Source organism: Lethenteron reissneri, chromosome 44, assembly GCF_015708825.2.
Source record: "Lethenteron reissneri isolate LAM-NWPU_2019-01 chromosome 44, ASM1570882v1, whole genome shotgun sequence".
Lineage (NCBI taxonomy): Eukaryota > Metazoa > Chordata > Hyperoartia > Petromyzontiformes > Petromyzontidae > Lethenteron > Lethenteron reissneri.
The window spans coordinates 12691671-12719379 of record NC_083822.1 but is presented as its reverse complement, the minus strand read 5'-3'; the positions used below and the strand labels follow the sequence as shown (position 1 = coordinate 12719379).

Sequence of the window (27709 nt, the reverse complement as noted above, 5' to 3'; positions counted from 1 at the left end):
CGCATGAATTGCTCTGTGCAAATAGAAACGTAGATGATTTTCAAAACACGCGCGCGCGAGAAGAACCGGTGCTCGGGCACACACCGCTCGATTTTCTCGCAAATGACTCCTCACCCGACCTGACTCAAGTGGAGCCGGCGGTCAGACGCAACTCCGCACTTCTCCCTTGCGTCAAATCTCAAACGTTACCATCAGAGCGCTTGACACACACAAGAGGCAGTCTGCTGTTGCCGCATTCATAGTTTCGTATTCTGTATTCAGAACGTGAATCGAATGCGAGGTGGATTATCACGTCGTAGAATCATGAGCTATGTTGACGGGATGAGGAGGCATCCATCCAACGGTGGATTGATCATGGCTAAAATGATGAACATATTTGTTCACTTTCTTTAGGCACATTGTTACGTTGATTCTTATTATCCAGTTCAACTTTCCTAAAAGCACTCTAACCTGCATCGTATTGATTCTGACAATAAGTGTCCTTGGTACACACACACACACTCTAATGTGACATATGGATCAGAAACATGAAATTTGACAAATAAAATTTAACAAGTCCTGGGATTAAAATGCACAGAGAAGCACGCACAGATACATGCTTGGAAACAAACCACCGAGAGACAATCTACAAGGTGGCTCAACAAACAACGATCCGAACAGCTGCGCCCATCACAATCAGTGCTAATCGGACTCACAAACTGGCAAGCCAGCGCGTCAAGGGAGCCTTGATTTGAAGCTTTCGTGACTGCAAGGATTCATATTATTGGGTTTTTTCAGTAAAGTCACGTAGGTAAAAAAATGTAATTAATAAAAGACGGAAGCTTGTGTTGCCTCCGAAACGTCGTGATTTTTATTTTATTTTTTATTTTATTTTACTTTTATTAATTTTAATTTTTACCTACGTGACTTTACCGATAAAACCCAAGAATATGACTCCATTCCCTCTCCCGGATTCACGGTCAAGCGAATCCCATAATGTCCACACCCGTTATAGAATTGAGAACGGTTATTTTAACTTGGGGGGTTGGGGAGGGGGGGCAAACAATAGAAGGGGAATTCAAAAGTGGGATGGGGGCAGCAGTGCGGTGGAAGAAGCAGGGTCAGTTGACAGCGGTAGTAGCGAGAGAAGGGTGACAGGGAGCGGACTGTTCCACCGGTTATCGAGTGGGTGGAGGGAATTGGTGAGTGCTGAATCATCAATCAAGTTGACCGCCTTACAATTCATTCTGTCAAGTGCAGTCTTGGCGACATTCCAACTTCGCCTCGTTAGCCAGGACTCAGTGATACTGTAAAGCCCTATCGATGACAGCTCAGATTATATGTGTTGTGCCCGGCATATTACTGTTAAGTATTTTTGTTAAAAATATATCCGGCTAAGAATAACATCGTTAATTGTTATGGGAGCAACTGTTTGTGTTTGCCAGCCTGCCGTGATATTTGAGTGGATTTCTTTTTAGGTTAAACATGACCAGGGGTTTTTGTTGTTGTTGTTGTCACACCAAACAAGTGTATTGCTTTTTGTTAAAGCCAAGCTTGCAGATGAGAGTGGACCAGCTGGGCAAGTCGTGCGCTATGCCACGCATGATCAAATGCTTTAGAAATGTTATGGTCTCTCTTCTCAAGCTCTTAACGTGTATCAACATAAGCAATCAGGCCACAGGTAGATTGTTCCTGATGGAATCCATGCCGATGATTTGTAAGAATCTGGATTTGAAGCTTTCGTGACTGCAGGAATCAATACTCTTTGGTTCTTTCGGTAAAGTAGGGAAACTGCAGTTGCCCTGCTGTGATTGTCTCACCTGATGATGGCCGCTTGTGTTGCGATCGAAACGTCGTGATCTATTATTTGTTCTACCTACGTGACTTTACCGACAGAACCAAAGAGTATGGATCTGTAAGAGGTTGTTCTGATGGATATGTTTGAGTGATGGAGAAGAAGATGACTCAGGTAGCCCCAAGCACTGCTCAGGTAGCTCCGCCCACTGCTCAGGTAGCCCCGCCCACTGCTCAGGTGGCTCCGCCCACTGCTCAGGTAGCCCCCCCCCACTGCTTCATGTAGCCCCCCCCCACTGTTCATGTAGCTCCGCCCACTGCTCAGGTAGCCCCGCCCACTGCTCAGGTGGCTCCGCCCACTGCTCAGGTAGCCCCCCCCACTGCTCATGTAGCTCCGCCCACTGCTCAGGTAGCCCCGCCCACTGCTCAGGTGGCTCCGCCCACTGCTCAGGTAGCCCCCCCCCACTGCTCATGTAGCCCCCCCCCACTGCTCAGGTAGCCCCGCCCACTGCTCAGGTAGCCCCCCCCACTGCTCAGGTAGCTCCGCCCACTGCTCAGGTAGCCCCGCCCACTGTTTCGTGTAGCCCCGCCCACTGTTCAGGTAGCCCCCCCCCCCCCACTGTTCATGTAGCTCCGCCCACTGCTCAGGTAGCCCCCCCCCCCCCACTGCTCATGTAGCTCCGCCCACTGCTCATGTAGCTCCGCCCACTGCTCAGGTAGCTCCGCCCACTACTCAGGTAGCCCCGCCCACTGCTCATGTAGCTCCGCCCACTGCTCAGGTAGCTCCGCCCACTACTCAGGTAGCCCCGCCCACTGCTCAGGTAGCTCCGCCCACTGCTCAGGTAGCTCCGCCCACTGCTCAGTGTAGCCCCGCCCACTGCTCATGTAGCTCCGCCCACTGCTCAGGTAGCTCCGCCCACTACTCAGGTAGCCCCGCCCACTGCTCATGTAGCTCCGCCCAATGCTCAGGTAGCCCCGCCCACTGCTCAGGTAGCCCCGCCCACTGCTCATGTAGCTCCGCCCACTGCTCAGGTAGCCCCGCCCACTGCTCAGGTAGCCCCCCCCCCCCACTGCTCAGGTAGCCCCGCCCACTGCTCGGGTAGCCCCGCCCACTGCTCATGTAGCTCCGCCCACTGCTCAGGTAGCCCCGCCCACTGCTCAGGTAGCCCCCCCCCCCACTGCTCAGGTAGCCCCGCCCAATGCTCAGGTAGCTCCGCCCACTGCTCAGGTAGCCCCTCCCACTGCTCAGGTAGCCCCCCCCACTGCTCAGGTAGCTCCGCCCACTGCTCAGGTAGCCCCGCCCACTGCTCAGGTAGCCCCGCCCACTGCTCAGGTAGCCCCCCCCCCACTGCTCAGGTAGCTCCGCCCACTGCTCAGGTAGCCCCGCCCACTGCTCGTGTAGCCCCCCCCCACTGCTCAGGTAGCCCCGCCCACTGCTCAGGTAGCCCCGCCCACTGCTCAGGTAGCCCCCCCCCCCCACTGCTCAGGTAGCTCCGCCCACTGCTCGTGTAGCCCCCCCCCACTGCTCAGGTAGCTCCGCCCACTGCTCAGGTAGCCCCCCCCCACTGCTCAGGTAGCCCCCCCCACTGCTCAGGTAGCCCCCCCCACTGCTCAGGTAGCCCCGCCCACTGCTCAGGTAGCCCCGCCCACAAGCTACGTCGTGAGCTGAGCTTGAAGCCAGAAGAGTTTAACACCGGACAGAATCCCGACTTTCACAAAAGCATTTGGGCCACGGGGACATTTTCTAACTCTAATTATAATAACACATTATGTCACTATTCACCACGAATATGTAAAAAAACCTGTGTTCATTGAATAATCGATGGAGCTAAAAAACATTCGTAACTTTTAGCAGTGATGACATATTAGAATAAATGGTCGATGTTATTATTTTACTGCCTCAGGCTTTTCAAAGAAATATCCTTGCCTGCCTTCCATTTAGTATATGACAATCCACATGACAGACTTGATGTGATGGAACTACGTTACGAGTCGATTGACAAAGATGCCAACAAGTAATTAATAATTTGTTAATCCACAACATGACACACAGTTTAAAAAAAAAAAACATAACATTACAAACACTTCCGAGTTAATGTATAACGTTGTTGAATTTTGCCTCTCAAATTTTTATTTTATTTTTCAAGGCAACTCCTATGACTAATTGGGAATGGGACGCAAGCGTAGGATTGATCACCCTGTCGCTGGCCGCCTTTGGGGAGGGTGTATAGTATGAAAGGCCGAAACACCCTAGGAACCAAAGGTTCACTACTGACGATGCGCTCCCCAAATTTCACCAGGCTCACTGTTCATGAACTCTTGGAAGTGCTTGCACAAAGGATCTCATCCTGTGTTTTTTGGAATCTGAATTCAAATCAGTTATTAATTCAGTGCTTTATTCAAGGGTCACCTGGCGACAATAATACATTTACAAGAGTAATTTACAGCCCTATGTCAATCCTCTGCTAAATGAAGGCCTCCTCACATCCTGTTGGTCATGGGTAGCTTCTTTGCCATACTTCACCTCGCTGGTCAGTGTAGGTCGGTGAGTGTCGGGCCGAGGACCACTCCAGATACCACTCGACACTGACTCTTCGCTGTTGCTATGGGGACTATAACCAGTAGAGGGAGGGGGAGGGAGATTAATGCAAGGTTACTCTTTGGTTCTTTCGGTAAAGTCACGTAGGTAGAAAAATATAATAAAACAAAAAATATTATATACCGACGTTTCGATCGCAACACAAGCGGTCGTCCTCAGGCGGAAAAATAATCATCCAGCAGTGGAGCTGCTGAACCAGCGAGAGAGCTGTTACAACAAGAAGTAATTTACGTGGCGATGGGCAGACCCTTGCAGACCCTTGCCCATCGCCACGTAAATAGCCTCTTGTTGTAGCAGCTCTCTCGCTGGTTCAGCAGTTCCACTGCTGGATGATTATTTTTCTCACCCGACGACGACCGCTTGTGTTGTGATCGAAACGTCGTGAAATAATATTTTTTGTTTTATTAAAATTTTCTACCCACGTGACTTTACCGAAAGAACCAAAGAGTATGCATTCCTGCAGTCACGGTATAGAAGAAAATTCTTACCCGTGATGTGGTAGGCGACCAATATCATAGATCCCATTATCCGTGGGAGTTATCCACAATTTCACTCATCTTATCCACAATCAAATTTTGCAGATAATCAAAGTGAAGTTTCTGCGTGACTCTCCTAATCAGTGAATAGTTTTCAGAAAATACGAAGCCAAAGTTGCCCGTACTAGGAATACGTATGAGAAGAGTTGGGTATATATTTTGTACAAAGATATGAAACACATCACCACGTGATCAAAACGTGCGCAGTTGTCTCAAATACATACTCAGAGTGTGAAGTAAATCTCAATTTCAAGATATCCAACCGAATAATGAAACCGAGGGAATTGCCACGCATTGTGTAAACGTTTGGCACTGACGCTACTTGAGCTTGTTTTCACACAATGTTTTTATGGGAAAGAATTTTCCAGTCATACTCCGCCGGCGCTTGAGTGAATGCATTGTAGACATTGTAAAGGAAGGCGGACAAAGCTCTGGGAGATGTTTCCCTTCAGGATACTCTTTAAAAAGCATTAGCAAAGTAAACACCGTGGCATCGCCTCGCAAAAACCCAAAATTGCGTGAAAGCTGTTGTGCTTCATAAAAGGTGTCTCTAAGCACAAATGCTGTGAGTTAGCATTTTCAACGAGTGAAGACACGCGCGCGTGCTCCCTTTGCAGCAGGTTGCCATCTTCAGACTAAGCATTGTCCATACAATACACGCGCAGCGAAGCCGCGTACGGACGAAGAAGAAAACATATTCTACGGAATTGCAGCGACGATGTAACCGTGGTTAAACGTATGCTGTACGGGCAGAGTCTCAGCTTCTGCAATCTTGAGAAGGCCTGTTTAGAGCTGATAAGGGCAAACATATCCCACACCAGTATCCTGTGACAAAAAGTCAGTTTCCTGGCCCCTTCATATCATCAATTTATCTCAACGTTTCCACCGGTTGACCTATACCAGGATGGTCGTGCCGTTTTACCGAGATTAGAAAAAAATATTCTCTCGGTCTGCACATCGTTAGCTGCGCAAAACGTGTCCACCGAAGCCCCGAAACGTGACATTTTGCATTCAAACGGAACAGCAAGTACACCGAACGCATTTGACCCAGATTAAACGAAATATTATGTTGGTCTTCCGAATGTTAACGATGCAAAATGTGTCCATTGAAGCGTTGAACTTTGCATGCAATAGGAACAGCGGTCACACCGAACACAGCCATTAGGAGAAGATGTGCAGCGTCCAGTGGTGACGTTGGACACATCGGGGGCCCAGAGCAGAAATGATTCAGGGCTCTCCGCCTTTCAATCTATGAACTCTGAGTGCGATGACAGAATGAGATGGGCAAGAGACAGAGGTGTGTGTACTGAGATAACAGAAATGTGGACACACGATTGAGGGGTAATGAGATGAGAGACACGGATGAGACAAAAATGTGTGCAACGGCAAAGATGTCGACAAGAGAGAGAGGTGGAGAGAGATGACTTCGCTGTTTTGACTTGCAGCTTTCGTGACTGCAGGAATTAATATTCGTGGGTCTTTCGGTAAAGTCACGTAGATAGGTTCAAAGAAAACCATCAATTGATTATTTTTTTATTATGCTAATTGCATGTTATGTTTATCAGGATATGAATTCAAGCAGATGTTTTGTTCATCTATTCTTTTCATAAACCCGTGACCCCTTCACTTGTTTGGGCCATGCACTTCGACTCAGCTTGCTTTTACCAAGTGCTGCCACTGGCTGCATTACTATTTTTTCATAGGTTGCACAATGCCTGTGGTTTTTTTTCAAACAGTTAATATTTTTTAGTACTCCATTCAGCATAAAGCTATGGTATTGCAAAATGACAAACTTATTAGTCATTGGTGTTTTTGTTTTAAATCTCTATGCTAATGTTCTGCATTTATTTATTTTGCTTGCACAGCTTTCCCATGACCTACTTGCAACCCATTGAGGTCCTTTTGGTGCACGGCGGCAGCTGAAGGAATTCTGTCATCTGACCGCTATGCGGGTAAGTGGAACAGCTGTTGCATGAAGGGCAAATGAACTAATCAAGCGACACTGTAAATGTAGTTTCACATTGTTGACGTGTTTTGTATTATTTGTCCATTGCTTAATGGTGAAATTGCGCAGCGGTGAACACACTGGACGTGCGATGCCGAGATGAACCTCCTGGCGCGGCAGTCGAAATAATCCTACCCCCCCCCCACCCCCCACCATGTTAACACTGACCGGCTGTGTAAACTCTGTTTAAACAACATATCGACCACAACGGAAATAGCACGTTGACCATTTATATTCAGACATAGGGGAGAGCAAGAAGAAAAATGCTGATATATAGGAAGGGGTGGCATTTATCCTGCGGTGATTTGACAAAGTTTTGGCAAATTATAAAAAAAATCTATCCTGCTGACAAGACCGAAGCCATATTAATCGGCTCCCCTCTGAATCTTTCTAAAATTGGTTCATCTTGTTTGTTGATTGATGGTCACGATGTCAGTACCACACGGGAGGTCTGTAACCTTGGTGTTCAGTTTCACCAGTGATAATCCTTTGAGGCACATCTATCTCAAGTGGTTATCATGTTATTTTTGCCACCTAATAAATATGTCCAGAATACATCACTTCCTGTTACGTGCTGACTGGGAGAGACTGGTCCATGCTTTTGTGTTATCTCGACTCGACTACTGCAACGCCTCACTGGCTGGGATACCGAGCAAATTACTGGGCAGACTCTAGCTTGTTCAGAATGCAGCTGCTAGAGTGCTCACACCACGTACACCATTCCGTGAGCACATTACAACCAGTCCTCATATCCCTTCATTGGCTACCGGTAAAATACGAGTGAATTTTAATATACTGCTATTAACCTATAAGGTTTTTAAAAGGGCTCATCCAACATTAATTGCAGGGACTAATACATTTATATATTCCAAGAAGATATTAAGGACATTGATAGAATATATAAATGTAAAATAAGATCTTCTTAAGGACATTGATGGAATATATAAATGTATAGGTTGTGCTCTTTTGGCGATCGGGCTTTTGTTAGCAGGGCACCCAAGCTATGGAATGCTTTGTCACTTGAAATCAGGCAATCAGAGTCGGCAGATATATTGAAGTCTGCTTTGAAACCCATCTCTTTAAAGTGGCCTTCCCTCTTTAGTTTGCTCGGTTGGCCCTGCTGGTTCTCTTTTTGTTTCCTGCTTTCCATGCATTGCGCATTGGGATGCTAGCGTGGAATGCACATTATAAATTTGAATTATAATTACTCTTAAATGCATCCTTTGACAAAACAAATGGCGTATAAAAGGTGTTGGTATCGTGATCTTACACGCATTTTGTTATATAATACACATCTTGGGCACATTTACTTTTACGCAATATATTCATGCTTCGTGTCATTTAACTACCCGTTTAATATTATAACTCGAATATGCATTATTTTTGGCTTATAATCCACCCTGAAACGTGCAAACAGTATTTCCAACCTGTCCAAATGTGACCCGGACAGGCTGGGAATTGGCGTCTGTGTGTGTTCGAGTGGCAGGAATTGATTTGTACCGAGCCATGTGCGACGACGTTGCTGTGCTGCACTTCATCACGGTAGCAGACGACCTCTGCGCGCTTCTGTTGGACCTAGTGCCGACTGAGAAATGTGTTCTGGGGTTGGCCCACGGAATAAGGTCGAAAGGGCCCTGGCGGGTTACAGCAGCATAGCTGGTTAAGTGCGCTGCGCCTATTTTTGTCAGGGGCGCTGCGCTCCCTCCCAAGTGGTGAGTGGCGATCTCTGACCGGTTCGCCAGCGAGCGAGCGAGAGAGAGAGATTGCCTGACGGGCAGCGAACGAACCCACTCCATATTCTGACCGACTGAGCAGCCACGGCAAGCAGACGAGACGAGTGGAAGGGCATGGCCGCCAACTCTGGCATGTTGCCCCCTTGACAATGTCGAGTGGTTTCACGCCAACGACCCGCCTGTTCACCCCCACACATGCCCAACGCAGCCGAGGAGGGCTTTTCTTTTTGCTAACGGTAAATGCCGAATACAGTATGTTTAACTTGTTCAAGTGCACTTAGCGATGCCCCTATTGGTTGAATTTAAACGTTGAATTCGGGCGCACTGTGTACACATGCCGTTTGTATAATGTCTACGATAGATGTATCGATTTGACGGGAAAAAGAGACTGTGGTTGAGAATTCAAACACACGGTAATGCTGTGCAATTTAGTTGACTTATTCCACTCGTGTATGTTGCGCAGTGGTTATGATGGCCTATTGAGATGGGGGGGGGTAACAACGATCGTCTGTGGTGCCCTCCACGCTTACAAGTTGTAAGCTCCAAGTGAGATGACAGAAGAGATGCAAACACAGATGACGATGTCACGGTATGAGCCTGAGAGACACAGACAAGGGCACGAGAGAGGGACTCGCGTTGTCTTCAATCAGCCAGTCGTCCATAATTGAGTTTTTTTTTATGGGTTAGATTGCATAAATATAAACGTGTCATTAGACCCGCCACCACCCGACCCAGCCAATAAGTAAGGTTTGTCACATTAACAAAACGTGTCCATTCGTTACTACATCATTAGGCCTCCTTTGCCAGTACCAAAATATAATGATATGGCGTCATCTGGTCGAACGCCGTATGAGACGAGGCTCTAAGGAAAGCTGTCTCTGGTGTGGACCAATCAGTTTTAAGTACAATGCATAAATGATCGGTGTTGGTTTTTTGTTTGCATTATGACTGCAAGTATTGTGGTTAATGTAAACATGATCCCTTGCAAAAGGTTTCAGTTTTGTTGCTAGAAAAAAGTAGAAAACACCTAATATTAAATTTCGATTTAAAGCTTTCGTGACTGCAGGGATTCATCTTCTTGGTTCTTTCGGTAAAGTCACGTAGAAGGGAAGTAATAAAATAATAAAAATAAAACATAATAAAACAATTCTCACGACGTTTCGGCCACAACGCAAGCAGCCGTCCTCAGGTGAAAACCAGGTCCGTCGAGGCGACAGAGTCTGAATGAAACAGCACACGAGCTTCGAGCATATATATAAGCTGGGCGCATTGACAAAGGAATTTGCATATCAAAAGGAATTTAGCATATTTATGAGAAATGCAGGAATGTGATTAGTACTGCATATGCATGTGCATTATGCAGGATTAACAGCATCAAAGGGAGCTGCAGTTACTGCTGCTGCTGCAGTTTCTGCTGCTGCTGCAGTTGCTGCTGCTGCTGTAGTTGCTGCTGCTGCTGCTGTTGCTGCTGCTGCTGCACTTGCTGCTGCTGCTGCAGTTGCTGCTGCTGCTGCAGTTGCTGCCTTATCCATTTTAATATAACACTATGTATTATTCTACCCACCCTAATGTGTATCACACTGCTATATGTTTACTATATATGTTTACTATATGCGCCTTTTGGCGTCATCTGGTCCAACCCATATGAGACTAGGCTCGAAGGAAAGCTGTCTCGGGTGTGGACCAATCAACTTCAAGGACAGTGCACATTATCAGAGTTATGTTCTTTTGTTTGTATTATGACTGCAGGTATTGCGGTCTATGCAAACATGACTCCTTGCAAAAAGGTGTCAGTTTTGTTGCCAGATAGAAGGGTAAAGAACCAATTATCATATTTTTACTGGCAAATGAGGTCCCCATAGTGTAGATGCTTGCCCCGAGCTCTCATACTCTGATGGTGCATTGTCCTTGAGTTGTGCGCCTTTTGGCGTCATCTGGTCCAACCCATATGAGACTAGGCTCGAAGGAAAGCTGTCTCGGGTGTGGACCAATCAACTTCAAGGACAGTGCACATTATCAGAGTTATGTTCTTTTGTTTGTATTATGACTGCAGGTATTGCGGTCTATGCAAACATGACTCGTTGCAAAAAGGTGTCAGTTTTGTTGCCAGATAGAAGGGTAAAGAACCAATTATCATATTTTTACTGGCAAATGAGGTCCCCATAGTGTAGATGCTTGCCCCGAGCTCTCATACTCTGATGGTGCATTGTCTTTGAGTTGTGCGCCTTTTGGCGTCATCTGGTCCAACCCATATGAGACTAGGCTCGAAGGAAAGCTGTCTCGGGTGTGGACCAATCAACTTCAAGGACAGTGCACATTATCAGAGTTATGTTCTTTTGTTTGTATTATGACTGCAGGTATTGCGGTCTATGCAAACATGACTCCTTGCAAAAAGGTGTCAGTTTTGTTGCCAGATAGAAGGGTAAAGAACCAATTATCATATTTTTACTGGCAAATGAGGTCCCCATAGTAAAGATTTCATTGTTACTCGATATCTTTGAAAAGCATCGTTTTTAATGCGTTGCGTTGTTGTATATGAAATTAGATCAGATTATTATTTGTGAGATTCTTTCGTGTTCTATATTTACAATGTAAAAATGCCTACATTGAACAATACACCACGGTACAATTACATTTCTTTCAAAATGTATATAGCAACTTAACGTGACAAAAAATAGTTGGCATATGTGTGTTATAGCAAGAAAAAGGTAGTCTGTTTGTTTTGTACCTTGACTTAAACAAGAGCAGGGAGCTAACAGCACGGGTGACAGGTGGATAGAGGTTCCAGACATTAGGAGCAGCAGAAGAGACTGAGCGACCAACCCACTGGGGGAAGCTCGACTGGGGGCAAAAACGCGCCGTGGCTTGTAGAGTAGATCGTTCGTGGAGGAGAGTCGAGTGGGGTGAGAGGGGACAAGGAATGTCGGAGCAAGTCCGTGAAGGATTGGGAGCCAGTGGAGAGGGGTCGCAGTGTCGGGGTGATGTCGTCTCGTTTGCAGGTGCAGGTGACGAGTGTGGCTGCGGCTTTTTTTGGATCATCTACAATTTGGAGGTGAACAATGTGGAGAGGCAAATCGAGGGATTCAGTTTCAAGAGACGAGATGGGATGAATGGGTGAATGAATGGATGAATGAATGGATGGGGGGTTCATACTCTTTGTTTTTTTCGGTAAATTCACGTAGGTAAAATAAATAAATGAAAACAACTAAATTAAATCACGACGTTTCGGAGGCAACACAAGCTGCCGTCTCCAGGTGGAACCGTTACGGCCAAAGTCACTGTAGTACCTACGTGACTTTACCGAAAACCAAAGAGTATGAATCCTTGCAGTCACGAAAGCTTCAAATCTAGAATGGGGGATTCTTCAGCAGCAGCAGCAGCAGCCGGGGTGAGACACCTGCGGTTGGAGACGTTTCGCAAGATGCAGCGATGAGTTCGGGCAGAGAGTTTGATTATGGTGACGAGAACGCGGATCTTGTAATTCCACGGCGTACACTCGATCCGCCAGTGCAGCGTGACAATCGTGGGCCGCGAACAAAGCAAATGTGACAGACAATGAGCGTGAGACAATAGGCGTGAGACAATAGGCGTGAGACAATAGGCGTGAGACAATAGGCGTGAGACAATGGGCGTGAGACAATAGGCGTGAGACAATAGGCACGAGAAGGGGGAGAGAGAGAGAGGCGAGGAGTTGACACGAGCTCGGGGCTGTGCGGATTCGAACGAGACTGCGTCGTGGCAGACCACACAAATAGGTCGCAACGTGTGGCACGTGCAAACAAGGATGCACAGATGAGAGTGGACACGTGACGGACTGCAAAAATGGAAAGTAAAAATGAAGCTGACAATGCAAATGAGACGGGCAATGCGAAATGAGACAGTGTGAGTCGGTACAGATGAGACAGGGTTGGGGAATACCTGAATACACTTTGCTGCTGTGCATTGCTAATATCACAGCCACGAGTACTGTTTGTTCGGTAGTTTTACTGCTCTCATAATATCTCTCAACTAAATTTCGATTTAAAGCTTTCGTGACTGCAGGGATCCATCTTCTTGGTTCTTTCGGTAAAGTCACGTAGAAGGGAAGTAATAAAATAATAAAAATAAAACATAATATTTTATTTTATTATCTTTTATTTGTATTATTTTATTACTTCCCTTCTACGTGACTTTACCGAAAGAACCAAGAAGATCTCTCAACTACTTGCGGTCTAACCTTTTTCTAGCTTGCTCACTGTATATGCGCTTTTGCAAACAGTGCAACTGTTTGAAGAGCAAACAGTGACCCCGTTGTTTTGACGCCTGAGAATCGCTCCATCTGTACACGGATGTCGTATGAGAGTCTCGCAGTGCGCGCGCGCGCACGTGCGCAAGAGTCGTTCATGCGTCACCTCGCCTGGCCCAACGCTAGGCGCGACCTGTGGGTCACGTTTCACCGCGAGCGCGCCGTGTCATGCGAGGACGCGCAGGACTTACTCACGTTCAACGCGGCGCTCTGATACGACACCCGTGTGACCCACAGGCCTCGCAAATATGAGTGGCTTCGGCTTAACTTGAAATGCCTGCAGCCCCATTGAAGCCAGAGAGCAGGGAGAGGACATTATGCAGTCGGAATGAATAAAACCCTCTGTTTTGGTCATGTATAGCAGTGGGAGGTTGCAGAGTTGTTATCCAAACTTAGTGATATGTTGCGTGGTCCAAATCTTAGGAGAATGGGCTGTTCAGAGTATATTACGATTACGTGAAGACTTGTTATTTGCTTAGGATGCGTGAGTAACTTATTTTTCATGTAAGTGGATTTTGGGTATATTTTAGTGATGAGAAGCTTTCGTGACTGCAGGAATTACTCTCTGGTTCTTTCGGTAAAGTCCCGTAGAAAGAAAATAAATTAAATAATAGAGTACGACGTTTCGATTGCAACACAAGCAGTCGTCATCAGGTCGAACTAAATTTGAGAGAGAGACAAAACACAGACACAGAGGCACACAGACAGACACATAAGCAGAGAGAGACAACACAGAGACACACAGAGATATACACCATAGACACACAGACACACAGCCACAAGCAGAGAGACCACAGACACAGAGAGACACACAACATAGATACACAGACAGACACACAAGCAGAGAGAGACAACATAGGCACACAGAGAGAGACACAACAGAGACACACAGACAGACACACAAGCAGAGAGAGACACACAGAGAGAGACACACAATATAGACACACTGACAGACACATAAGCAGAGAGAGACAACACAGAGACACACAGAGACACAACATAGACACACAGACACACAGCCACAAGCAGAGAGACCACAGACACAGAGAGACACACAACATAGACACACTGACAGACACACAAGCAGAGAGAGACAACACAGAGACACACAGAGACACAACATAGACACACAGACAGACACATAAGCAGAGAGAGACAACATAGACACACAAAGAGAGACACAACAGAGACACACAGACAGACACACAAGCAGAGAGAGACACACAGAGAGAGACACACAACATAGACACACAGAGACCCAATGCCTGTGTCGAGGCCTTAAATAGAGAAAGGGGGAGGCAGAGAGAGCCCACTCTCTGTGTTGCATTACATTACATTTCCAAAAGATTTGCTAAATTTTGTTTTCTCAAACTATTTCTCTCTCTAAAATTTACCAGGCTCTCATAGGGCCATTCGATCTTCCTTCCCTCCGTCGCTTCGGGGTGGATTCATTGACATGCTAATTCATCTGCTCCAGCAGCTGCCCCAGCAGACCCAGCTCTCTCTCTCTCTGCCCCCCCTCTCTATTTAAGACCTCGACACAGAGGCATTGGGTCTCTGTGTGTCTATGTTGTGTGTGTCTCTCTCTGTGTGTCTGTGTTGCCTCTCTCTGCGTGTGTGTCTGTCTGTGTTCCTCTGTGTTGTCTCTCTCTCTGTGTGTGTCTGCGTTGTGTGTCTCTCTCTCTGTGTGTTGTGTGTTGTCTCTCTCTGCTTGTGTCTCTGTCTGTGTGTCTCCGTGTCTTGTCTCTCTCAAATTGAGTTCGACCTGATGACGGTTGCTTGGGTTGCAATCGAAACGTCGTACTCTATTATTTAATTTATTTTCTTTTTACGTGACTTTACCGAAAGAACCAAAGAGAGAATATTTCATGATATTCGTATTGTAAATTTATGTTCTCAACAAGTCTCCCATCAAACATGTCATTCTCCACGCCTTGCGTATCTTGTAGCTATATGCTCGATGAAACACATTTTCCAACAAGGTATTTGTCATATAAGAAGGTTGCACACATACGTATATAATCACAACGGTCAATGCATATCTGAGTTGTATTTGTAATAGGATACTCGTACACATATGGAAACATCAAACAGGTTTACATACGATGCAATTGTGTTGGCGTATGGACTTCAAATACAAGCTGGCCTGGTGGCTCGCAATCTAAAGGGCATGAGTTCAATCCCTGGTTGGGGTTTGACTCAGCACGCCATCCCTCCGGGGTTTGTAACACTAAGTACAGGACACTAGCACTTCGTTGGAGGGAAAGTCAACTTGTGCGTGTCCTATGAATAGACTCACCTCCACCATATGAATGAGAAATTTCCACAACCAGTTCAGGGCGATAAACTCAATGCCCACTTGAACAGGAATTTTTTTATTTATATATATTTTACAATGTATTTTGCACCATACGCACATACAGTTTAATGTTTTGTATATATGTATACTGTATTGGCGATAATAATAGTCGTGAAGATTAATGTTTGGACTATCTTATGAAAGGCAACTTCTAATGTTGTGTATTTAGTAGCTATATACTCAAGTTGCTGTACCCTGCAGGACATTCACAGCTAGTACAGTACTGACATAGATTTTAATGGTTGCTCTCCAAAATATAAACAATACGATGCTGGCCTTAGACGATGCATGCTTACTTGATTGAAGTTGAAATAATTATGGTTGTCATACGTGACTGTAAATATATAGCATTTTAATAATACCAATATATAATTTATTTTTATATTTTATTTTATTATGTTTTCTTTTTATTATTTCCCTTCTACGTGACTTTACCGAAAGAACCAATAACATTTTGAAAGCATTCATGATTCCAATTTTTTCCCATAAGTTGCATCTTCTTGTGCACACAGCGTGATGGCTCATGTGGAGGTGTGCGTGGCGTGACGTGCTGAGTGTCGTTGTCATTTGCTTGCGTCTCAGTCGCAATGCTCTCTGGGTAAGTCTCCTTTTCGCGGTGCATTTCAGATTGTTCTGGAATCTGCAGGGTGGGCAGGGAATGTCCAAGGTGAGTGGCAAATCCCTGCGTTCCTTCACTTCTCCGAGTTCAGTGGAGCCCTTTTTCAGACACGGGTATAGGTACTTTGCACCCACGTTTTTATCCGTACAGCGTGTATCTTAATACATGCGGCATTGTGCCTAACTTGAGCTGCTGGTGCGCTTGGGAGTGGCGACTGAAGAACGGCAGCTGATGGGAGTCAGCGTCTGTGAACTTATCGGGTGATGTCAGGCAAATGTCCCCCTCCTGCACAGGCTGCTTATAAGTGGTTTAGGTCACCGAGGGAGTCTGTGGCATCGTGTCATGCATGCCATTCCAAGCCACGTGTATACACCGAGTACATTTAGTATAAACACTGTGGATGCGTACACTACGTATGCGGTATATGTTTACCCAGGGACAGGTTACATTTGATGGGGGTACACAGCTGGTATGATTATGCCCCCCCCCCCCCCACGTGTCAATTTAATTCCTTCCCTTGATTGTTTTACCACCATATATTCCCAATGCTTAAAGCCCCTGTTAGTTATTCCCTGTTGGTTATTTTAGTTCAATTTTTTAAATAAATATACGTGATGTAAATATTGCAAAGCTAAATCCACGTTAAAACGAGCGAAATTTATTAAAAAATTGCCGTATACGTAGTGATGATATGGCTTTAATGATAAAGTTACCTATAGAATTCATCAACAGTGATACAGTATTGCGTTTGAACCATTAAAAAGCATACTCTTAGGTTCTTTCGGTAAAGTCACGTAGGTAAAAATAATAATAATAAAATAATAATAAATGAAAATAACTAAATTAAATCACGATGTTTCGGAAGAAACACAGGCTTGTATTTTTTTTACCTACGTGACTTTACCGAAAGAACCTAAGAGTATGAATCCTTGCAGTCACGAAAGCTTCAAATCTACCATTTAAAATCAGTTTATATTATTGGCGGTGCTCAATGTGAATGCGTGACCTGCTTCCGACAGCGCTGTTCCGTGGCTCTGCAAACTTAAACACAAGCCAGTCAGCACACACGCCTCAATGGTTATTGCTGCCTATCACCGGATTTTTACCCCCCAAAAATGTAGCGATATCCTGCTGCGATCAGCAATCACCGCACGGGAGTTGAGTTTTGAATCCGTTGGCTGTTTAGAGAACACGGCGCACAGAAGCGGACATCCCAGAAGCGACCTCTGCCGTCCGTCCGGGTGACCTCTGTCCACACTCAGTAGAGGGCAGCACTTCTCAGCTGCTGCGCATGAAAGCGATGCTTTTTTTTTCACACGGCAGACGAAACAAACGTTTACATTTTGATTTAAAGCTTTCGTGACTGCAGGGATTCATCTTATTGGTTCTTTCGGTAAAGTCACGTAGAATGGAAATAATAAAATAATTATTTTGTTATGTTTTATTTTGTTACTTTATTATTTCCATTCTACGTGACTTTACCGAAAGAACCAAAAAGATGAAACGTTAAAATTTTCAGAGTTGCAATTTAGCCAAATTAAGTGCAGAAGCGATATTTTAAGCGATGGGTTTTTTTTTGCGCGCGCCCATTCATTGGTTGGTGACAGGGCAGAGACGATCAGCTCACTGGACCAGCTTTAACCAGAGGCCAGCTGCCTGGATTCTAACCCAGACCCTCAGTAGTTACCAGCTCAGCGCTCAGATCTCTGAGCCACCCAGCCACCTCACGTTTCTCCTTCTAAAATTGTTGTTTAAAACGATTGTGCAACGAGTGTTGATCGATATACATGTGTGTGTATATTGCGTTGGAGTGCAGCAATCAGTAGAATGTGCAGATCCCTGTACTGTACATTTTGCCTTGGCCATGGTGACGAAACTAACTTGAGCCACCGCAGCTGCCCACAAGAGGGTGCTCGTTGGCCTTGCAACGATTCAATTTTTATCGGCAGTGGCCCCTCAAGCACTGCAGCCTGCCCATTGGCCAGAGCACGAGCACCTAAATGCCAACTGCCACTTGCAATAATCAACGTTTTGGGTTTAGATCGCGTTATTTATAAATGTGTCGTAACCCTCCACCACCCGACACGGCCAATCAACTTGCAAGTTGAACACGCAGTCGGAGAAACGGCTTTCGCGACTGATATTATTCGTGATAAAGGTTTTTTTTGGGGGAGTTCGTTTACCCACTAGTAAGGATTGTCACGTAAACAATACGTGGCAATTCGTTACTAGTATCTCAGGTTTGCCACGTAAACAAAAAATGCCAAATAAGGTTCGGAACGTGCCAATTGGTTACTATTCACTATTTGGCACTAATCGGCTGTGTCGGGTGGTGGTGGGCTAACGATACATTTATATCGATGCGATCTAACCCAAAAAGAAAACTTACGAATAATAATTGCAATGCAACTGAACTACAACTTTATCAGCCCCCTTCAGAAAAGGAGGGTTGAGGAATTGCCACCGTTGTTAAAACCACAAAGATCAAATGAAGGGGCAAATGTTGATGCTTCATGCAGTAAAACGCCTGGAGAAAGTTCATTGTTTAGCAGCCTGCTGCCCGAAGAGGGCATCCACAGGCAATTGGTGAGTGAGGTTATTTGACCGCTTCACCACACTGCTCAGTGCGGATAGCCGACGATGGGGGGTCAGGCCTGGTTCGGATGTTACTCTCCAATCATTTGAGCCATGGTGAGGAATCAAAGCCATGTCACGAGGTTCATAGGGCATTATTTTTCACGACGGGCATTTTACCGTGTATCGTGACCGGTGCTTTTCAGTGCAAATGTATTTTCCTATATACCCATCAATATGTGCTGACTCTTCCGAGGATTTATATGGTCAGCTGTTAGTCTGACCTTGAGGTTTGACCTAGCTGACCTAATCATATTGAGGCTGACATTCTGATGATTAAATGTCAAATATATTTTTAAATCTCTGGATGAAATCTTGACTTTGATTAAACTCGGGCATCCAATAATTTTAGAGACACTTAAGATACTCACGTGTCAAATTTGTGGAAAGTGTGACCGTCCGCCTGATGAATTTGTGAGATAAGCCCTGGGCAAATACCGTAGAGAATAATATATTTACGATTCTAAGATGTAGTGGATCAAACTGCTCGGCTATCTTTTTATACATAAGCTGGCATACATCAAGTACGAATGTGATTGGCACGAGATCATCGGTCAGTGTCGTTGTTGGGTAGATCACGTTCAACACAAAGAACCAATGCTGCTGATATTATGCATCCCGCCCCAGAAGGCCGTGTAGATGATGAGATATATAACGAATTTTTATTTTTAAGGTTTGCGTTATGGTTGTAAAAATAAATAGGTGAAGGGGATGTATTGTCTGCTGAATTATTTAGTGACAAGATTAAGGTGACTGAGGTATGCCAGTATGATTTTATTTTTTTATTTTTTCTACATACATAAAAAAACATCGTGTGTTAGCTGCTTATGTGGGTGGCGGTGGCGCACGCCTGTAATACAGCGAGGGTTTGCGGATCCCACAGATGTTGTGAAACTCCCTTCCCTCGTGGGCGTCTTCGCTCCATACGGTGGGACGCCAGGAGAAGGCAGTACTGCCGAACACCGCGGATTTCACCTGCTCCCTCTCCATGGGACAGATCGTCGCCCCGTGGCACGTGTGAGTTTTCTCCAACGTGTAAAAACGCATTCATTAGCTGAAAATATCTTCATATATCACCAGGACCACAGCTTGAGAAATTGTTGCTGCTGGTGCTCCCGCTACGAGGGCGAGGAACGAACGCTGTGCGGTGTGACGGTTCGGTTATGATTGGCGCGTGTGTGTGTGTCCTTAGCTTGCGGCACTAGCTTCTGCATTGAGGCCGAAGTTATTTTTCCAAATGCGACTCAGATGGTCAGCCTTGATGGTGAGCACACCTTGATGGTGAACACACCTTGATGGTGAACACACCTTGATGGTGAGCACACCTTGATGGTGAGCACACCTTGATGGTGAGCACACCTTGATGGTGAGCACGCCTTGATGGTGAACACGCCTTGATGGTGAACACACCTTGATGGTGAACACACCTTGATAGTGAACACACCTTGATGGTGAACACACCTTGATGGTGAGCACACCTTGATGGTGAGCACACCTTGATAGTGAACACACCTTGATGGTGAACACGCCTTGATGGTGAACACACCTTGATGGTGAACACGCCTTGATGGTGAGCACACCTTGATGGTGAACACACCTTGATGGTGAACACACCTTGATGGTGAACACGCCTTGATGGTGAGCACACCTTGATGGTGAACACACCTTGATGGTGAACACGCCTTGATGGTGAACACGCCTTGATGGTGAACACACCTTGATGGTGAACACGCCTTGATGGTGAGCACACCTTGATGGTGAGCACACCTTGATGGTGAACACACCTTGAAGGTGAACACGCCTTGATGGTGAACACACCTTGATGGTGAACACACCTTGATGGTGAACACACCTTGATGGTGAGCACACCTTGATGGTGAGCACACCTTGATGGTGAGCACACCTTGATGGTGAGCACACCTTGATGGTGAACACGCCTTGATGGTGAGCACGCCTTGATGGTGAGCACGCCTTGATGGTGAGCACACCTTGATGGTGAACACACCTTGATGGTGAACACGCCTTGATGGTGAGCACGCCTTGATGGTGAGCACGCCTTGATGGTGAGCACACCTTGATGGTGAACACGCCTTGATGGTGAGCACACCTTGATGGTGAACACACCTTGATGGTGAGCACACCTTGATGGTGAACACACCTTGAAGGTGAACACGCCTTGATGGTGAACACACCTTGATGGTGAACACACCTTGAAGGTGAACACGCCTTGATGGTGAACACACCTTGATGGTGAACACGCCTTGATGGTGAGCACGCCTTGATGGTGAGCACACCTTGATGGTGAACACACCTTGATGGTGAACACGCCTTGATGGTGAGCACACCTTGATGGTGAACACACCTTGATGGTGAACACACCTTGATGGTGAACACGCCTTGATGGTGAGCACACCTTGATGGTGAGCACACCTTGATGGTGAACACACCTTGAAGGTGATCACGCCTTGATGGTGAACACACCTTGATGGTGAACACACCTTGATGGTGAACACGCCTTGGTGGTGAACACACCTTGATGGTGAGCACACCTTGGTGGTGAACACACCTTGATGGTGAACACACCTTGATGGTGAACACGCCTTGGTGGTGAACACACCTTGATGGTGAGCACACCTTGGTGGTGAACACACCTTGATGGTGAGCACCCCTTGATGGTGAACACACCTTGATGGTGAACACACCTTGATGGTGAATACACCTTGATGGTGAACACCTTGATGGTGAACACACCTTGATGGTGAACACACCTTGATGGTGAACACACCTTGATGGTGAACACGCCTTGATGGTGAACACACCTTGGACCACTACGATAACTCAATTGCTGTAACGAGGCGTCACCTTTACGGCGAATTACAAAGTCCAGACCGTGGTGTAATGTGGATGTCAAGGCACCTGCAATCTCATGCGTAGCAGTAGCCATGACAAAAAAATTGCCATGATAATTTTTTAGCAATTGCTAAAATATAGTACAGGTTCTTTTTTTTTCTTAGAGCAATTGTCCAGGCCTTTTATTGTATTTTAATGCAGTTATATTCTCAATTTGGGAAGATGTAGCATTTTTTTTTTAGTAAACTAACAGCTGGCATTTTTTGGTGGGCCAGATGTGTCCATGAAGCACTTTTGAAAGTTGAGTGCATCCCGACGAGTTGTTCCGCACCTCCAATTTGCACGGTTGGCTACGTACGGTGTGAAAGAAGTTCAACGTACATAAACACACACGTTCCCGCAATACTACAGCAATCAAGCGAATGCAGTGCGTTGAACATCAAAGCTTTTATTTGCTATACCAATATACAAATACGGGCTAGCTGCACTTGCTAATATTTTGCCATTTTTTTCAATGCACTTATTGTGAATCAATACCAGATGCGGCGTCTTTAATCATCCCCATATAAAAGATTGCTTTCCTGTACCAGGGCTGCGATCGGCATGTCGTGCACTGCACGGACAGACGTGCGCACACCGACGGAACAAAGCGACAACAACACAATGCGTGCACATCGGTTACGCAGCGCTAACACCGACACGCACACACAAAAAAACCTCCGGTGCAAGCGTTGCACATTTTACGTTGCAAACACTATCAATAAATTACGTGTTTGCTGGCAGTTGTTAATGAAAAAGAAATGCCACGGTGGACTGTTGTGGCAATTCAATCAAACGGCTGTCATGCCACATGAATTTGTAACTTTCACCAGGCAAAGCAACACGACAAAAATCGTTCGTCTATTTAGTTTACGTATACTTTATATGCATCGCTAAGAGCATCTCCGCTCGGACACCTAAAGCCATTACGGAAGCGATTTATCAGGCGTTGCGCATAAAAGCCAGGCGAGATATGACGCGCGTGCGTCTCTTAGTCATGGAACCGCCTCATCAGGTCGCACGTCTTCTTCTCGATGGTCTCGAACACCTTGCGGACGCGCCTGTCGCTCGCCGTCCTCACGAAGCTGTGGGGGTGCAGCACGGCCATGCCGTCTTGCACCTCGCCCATGACGAGCAGGGCGCCGTCGGACGCCGTCATGTTGGGGCACGGGCAGCTCCAGTCCACGTTGGCCAGGGTCACCTCCATGTGCTTGGTGTTGAAGAGCTTCAGGCCCATTTTGTCGTCCTTGAGCACCTCGTCCACGGTGAATCGGGCGTAGCCCGAGTCCGGCTCCTCGACCAGCTCGGTCATTCTGCCCACGATGGCGAAGTCGCTCTTGCAGAAGCTGGGCACGATCTTCTGCCTCGGCTTGCAGCTCTTGCACAGCGCCGCCTTGGTCGGGAAGGGGCAGTTGTCTTCGCAGGCCTCCCGGCTCTCGAAGTTGTTTTCGTTTCCCTCGCAGCCACCGTAGACGAGCAACTGGCACTGCTTGATGAGGGGGTTGTAGGCCCAGTGGCGCTCCCAGTCCCGGCACGGGCCCTGCACGGGCGGCAAGTGGCAGATGTTGACCGACTGGTTCTGGCACCACCGTTTGCAGCCTTCGTAGGTGTCGAAACGATTCCTGTTGTTGTCGCAGCCGCCGTACACGAACGTGTCGCACGCGTTCAGGCCGCTGTCGTAGTACCACTTGGTGCGGGCCGACCCGCAGTGCGTCGTGTCGGGCGGCTCGTGGCATTCGCTCGCCGGGAACTCCGCGACGGCTCCCCCGGGGGGCGGCTGCCTGGGCCGATCGTGCGTCACGACCGACAAGGGGAAGTTGGCGCGCAGGAGGCCCGCCGCGTTGCTCGCCGTGCACGTGTAGATGCCGGCGTCGTGCTCCTCGGCGCTGTAGATGACCAGCTGCCCGATGTTGGTCACCACCACGTTCCCGTACATCTGGTCGGGGCGCATAATGAGGTTGTCGCGCCCGTCGCTCCGCTTCTCCCAGGTGACGTCGGGCTGCGGCCGCCCGCCGACGTCGCACCGGAAGCTGACGGTGCCGCCCAGGGCGACCTCCTGCGGGTAGGGGTTCGACAGCAGGGCCGGCGGCACGGCGTCGCCGGGCGGCGCGAGCGGCGGGTAGCGCACGGTGGGCGGCGCGGTGGTCTCGGACGGCGGCTCGCTGGGATGCGGCGGCGCCACGTGGTACTTGCAGGTGACCACCCCCAGCGCGACGCCCTTGACGCACGCCTCGGCGTCCATGTAGCAGCGGTTGTAGTAGATGAGGCCGTCGGAGGCGCAGGTGAAGTTGGGCTCCTTCTCGCAGCGGTCGCGGCAGCGGCAGGCCGGCTTGCCGTCCCACAGCTCGCACTTGGCGCCCTGCTGCTGGCACGGGAAGCCGGCGCAGCTGGCGGCCTTGGCCCCGACGGCGTCGCGGCCGCCCGACGAGCCGGCCGTGCGCTTCTTGGTGTCGGCGAAGCGGGCGGCCACGCAGCTCTTGGAGCCGCACACGTTGAGGCAGCACTTCTCGAAGGCGGTGCAGTCCTCCAAGTGGAAACAAAAATTGACAGGAATTGAAATACACGATGGACATTTTGAAACGATGGTATATGCTGCGGTGCGTTTAGATCAGTGGTTCTTGGCCTTTTACTGCGGTCTTGCACCCCTTTGGTTCTAAATTTTTAGACAATTTATCATGTTAATAAATACAGAGGTTTGATGACACAAAGTAGTTGTGCTTACTTGCTCCATGCTTAATTTGTGTTTCGATGATTTAGCTTCTAAACAAATCTGGCCATGTCTCACACCCACAGAAAGGGCATCTTCCACCCTCAGAGGGTGCGTGCACCCCAGGTGAAGAACCATTGGTTTATATGGTGACAGATGAAGGTTGTTATTGCACGGCTGGGTTGCACATCCGTATGACATGGTAAAAGCATCCCAATTTAACTTTATTCAAACACTCGTGTAATTAACTTTTCTAATTATGGTACAAAAAAATATACGAATCACATGGATTATTCATGACCTGTTAGCTCGGGGAAAGAAGAGAAAAAACCCTTTAATGTAGATGCACACAAGTTATTATTATTTGTTCAACGGTTTTATTTAACTTCACTTGTCTTTGTCGTGGTCAAATCTTGTAATCGGAATTTGGTTTACTTCCTGTCCAATCAATTCCAAATTCTGCACACGTATTCAGATCCGGTGACAATGCATGCCTGTATGAAAATCGGCATCAAATCATCAATTAATTGCCTCCTTTCAAGGAATTAAAAAAAAAATTATGGACGGCTTATGAATTCTATATTTTTGTGTAGCTCAAAAACGCTGCGGTCCCTAAACTGTGGAATCGGCTCGCACAAACATCAGGCACCGCGTGTCTCAGGCGCCATTGACGTACTTCTCGACCGTGAGTTAAACGAAGTTGTTAATAAAACCGTTGTTTAAAAAAAAAACTTTTTTTAAGGAGTTAAGTTAAGAAATGCCAATGCAAACATTTTGCTGCGTGGTGTCAAGCACGCCTTCAACGTAATTGCCGGGAAGCACGGTGAGACGTCTGCAAATACCTGGTCACCGCCACACTCCTTTTCGCAGGTGCTCTGGGCGTCCACCCACAGGTTAGGGTTGAGGTCGTTGGGGCACACCCCGGCGTGGTAGCGTGGCTTATCGGGAGGAGGCAGGGTGGCCCCGGAACCTTGACGTGGCACGAATGCCAGGGCCAAGAGCAGAAGGGAGGTCCTGCTCGCTCCTCCGGCTTGCGTCGCCATCGCGGTGCCAGACACCACGCAGCCAATTCACCAGAGGGCCCCCCCACCGACCCGCGTAACACAGTGGCTGCTACTGCTGCTGCTCCCTCGCCCACCAGCTTTGTGAAAGTGAGCAGCTTGCCACTCCGCGCCCACGACTTTATATCCTTGGGGGGAGAAAATGCCTCTTTGCCACCCCCCCGCTATCTTGACCTCTGCTCCACTGGTGTCTTGAGCGTGGATTCTGAGCGCGTGCCCGCCTCCACATTTGTTTCTCAGATATCTGTCTCAACGGGGCCGAAGGAGAGGTTAATTCCCTGGCAGTCGCTTCCAAGTGGCCGACAATGGAGGATTAGGCATCGCTCAGACAATGCTGTGGGTTGAGCTCCGACAAGGAGCAAATCCACAGCGTCACCCCCTGTCAGTGCTGGATCATTTTTCGAGAAGTGATTTAAAGTCGCAAAAACTATTAAATTCAGAGTGCAAGCTCTGAATTCTAAATTGACGGGCCGGTGAATTGGGCAATTATGAGTTATTACATTGGCCACGCTGTTGGTGAGTCGTATGTTTTGTTGGTGTTGTTGTTTAACAGTGATGGTTGTATTTAAAGTTGGGATTTTGATGCTTGTCTCATCACATTGCCAATGCTTTACTGACAACTGATTGAGAAAAGACGACGTATCATGTGAATTATGAAATTCAAACAAGCAAACTGCTGTAATATAGTTGTGAGCATAATAGCATTTAAAGAAGTAATTTTAGTGCAATAGCATTTCAAGAAGGCATATGCACAATATGATCCTCGGTAAATTACATTGGGATTTGTCTTTTGAAAACCCGAGCCAGCATGTACAACATTCAAACTTTACAGTCTGAACAATATTACGGTGCAGATGATACCTTAACTTAAGGGCAGTCAAGTTTATTTCATCTGGCTGGTCTGACTCTCTTTTTTTCCCCCCCTCTGATAACTCGACTGCGATGGAAAGAGAGTGCTAATGCTCCCGATTATCCATTCGTCAATTGCACTGAAGCATCTCGCACAGGGTCAAATGCGGTGATACTTAGCGGCAGTTGCCCGCCGATGCTCTGCTGCTGAATCGCTGCAATTGGAAATGCCCTTTCGGGCTCGCGGGCGCAAAACCCAAAAATCACTTTACTGGGGCAATTCCTTTTGTGTTGTGAGAGAATTCCGTCTGAGGCGCATCCCGGCCCGGACCCAGAAGATGCTATCGCCCACGAAGTCCTGTCAGACCGGAGTGATTTACATGTCTGCTCGCAGCTGGGAACCAGACACATTCGTCAGAGACAAATAGTTACATGGCGAGTTAAAGGAGAATCCATCATGTCCGGTGAAGAACGGGAGGCGGGCGGGGGGCGGGGGTCGTGACCTTTTAAGTCCTGAAGAATTTGGCATTCGCTTTGTACCGGGAGTGTAGCACGTATTTGTTATTGGCTCTGATATTATTGCTACAAATACAACACGGCTCGAAGCTGGAGAGATTTTCCGAATGCCAATTCCCCGTTTATAACGCAGGGCATCAAAGCAGGGGGGGACGGGGGGGCAGAGGAACAAAAACGGCATTCCAGACTTGTTTCTTTGCCAGTTGTTTTATTGCGCCTTTAATTGTCCCAGTTGTTTACAGTGTCTCTACCTTAGGAGACGGGGAGCACGCACGTAGTCAATTATTTACCAACATTTCAGGAAGAGGCTTCCGAAGGATTTCAGGCCCCCCGACCCCCCATCCAGACACGTGTCCACGCACTGGTAGGGCCAGGGCCTGGGCCACCTTGCACATGTCGACTGAAAACTGTGCCCGTAGCAGTCAAACCAGTTTGGACATCAGATAATATACGGGGTGTTCAAAAAGCTATCATGATCCGGTATTTCAATAAAACATAGAGATGGCAGTTTAACAGGTAGGCTTTCGCGACCAATATCAACGTACTCAGATTGTAAATGTTGTGGCTTTGCTCTCCAACACACCGGTGTGCTATACTAGTGACGAATCGGCACGTTCTGTACACGTGACAACCCTTACTAGTTGGCTGTGTTGGGTGGTGGCGGGTTTTAACGACACAAATTTACGCGATCTAATCCAAAAACCTATATTATGGCTATAGATGGCAATTTAAACTGCACGTTTGAATGTTACTTACGTGAATATCGTGTTTGGGAAAATAAAAACAAATATTTATATTAAACAATACAGAACAACAAAAATGTTCAAAACAATCGCAGTCGAGATCGTCGTGAACAGCTGTTTAACCCGGAGAGAACTAAAGAGACCAGGATGACAACGCGGGGCTTGAGTCTGCCGCTACGGGCGATGATTGTTGCTGCTGCTGCTGTGTACAATTCCAACCGAGTAATGTGTGGGTAGTTTGGGCTAAACGTGACACTCGGTGTGTGGTGCCAGTTCCCCGGTGGACACGTGCAGGGTGAGGTTGATGAGACTCGTATCCCACCAAGCCCTCGCGCGTGTCTTTGCCTCGTTTCATTCACCTGGCGAAATCCCGACATATCATTGCAATGCTTTCATAACGG

General features: G+C 47.2%; 1 protein-coding gene across 1 annotated transcript; it reads right to left on the bottom strand.

Moving 5' to 3' along the window:
• Positions 1-21883: 21883 nt before the first annotated feature.
• On the bottom strand, positions 21884-25939 carry LOC133353490 (WAP, Kazal, immunoglobulin, Kunitz and NTR domain-containing protein 2-like). Its single transcript, XM_061569776.1, has 2 exons — positions 24982-25939; positions 21884-23956 (listed from the first exon to the last, which is right to left on the bottom strand). Exons 1-2 carry the CDS (start codon positions 25180-25182, stop codon positions 22424-22426), a joined length of 1734 nt encoding a protein of 577 aa, XP_061425760.1. The 5' UTR covers positions 25183-25939; the 3' UTR covers positions 21884-22423.
• Positions 25940-27709: the final 1770 nt, after the last annotated feature.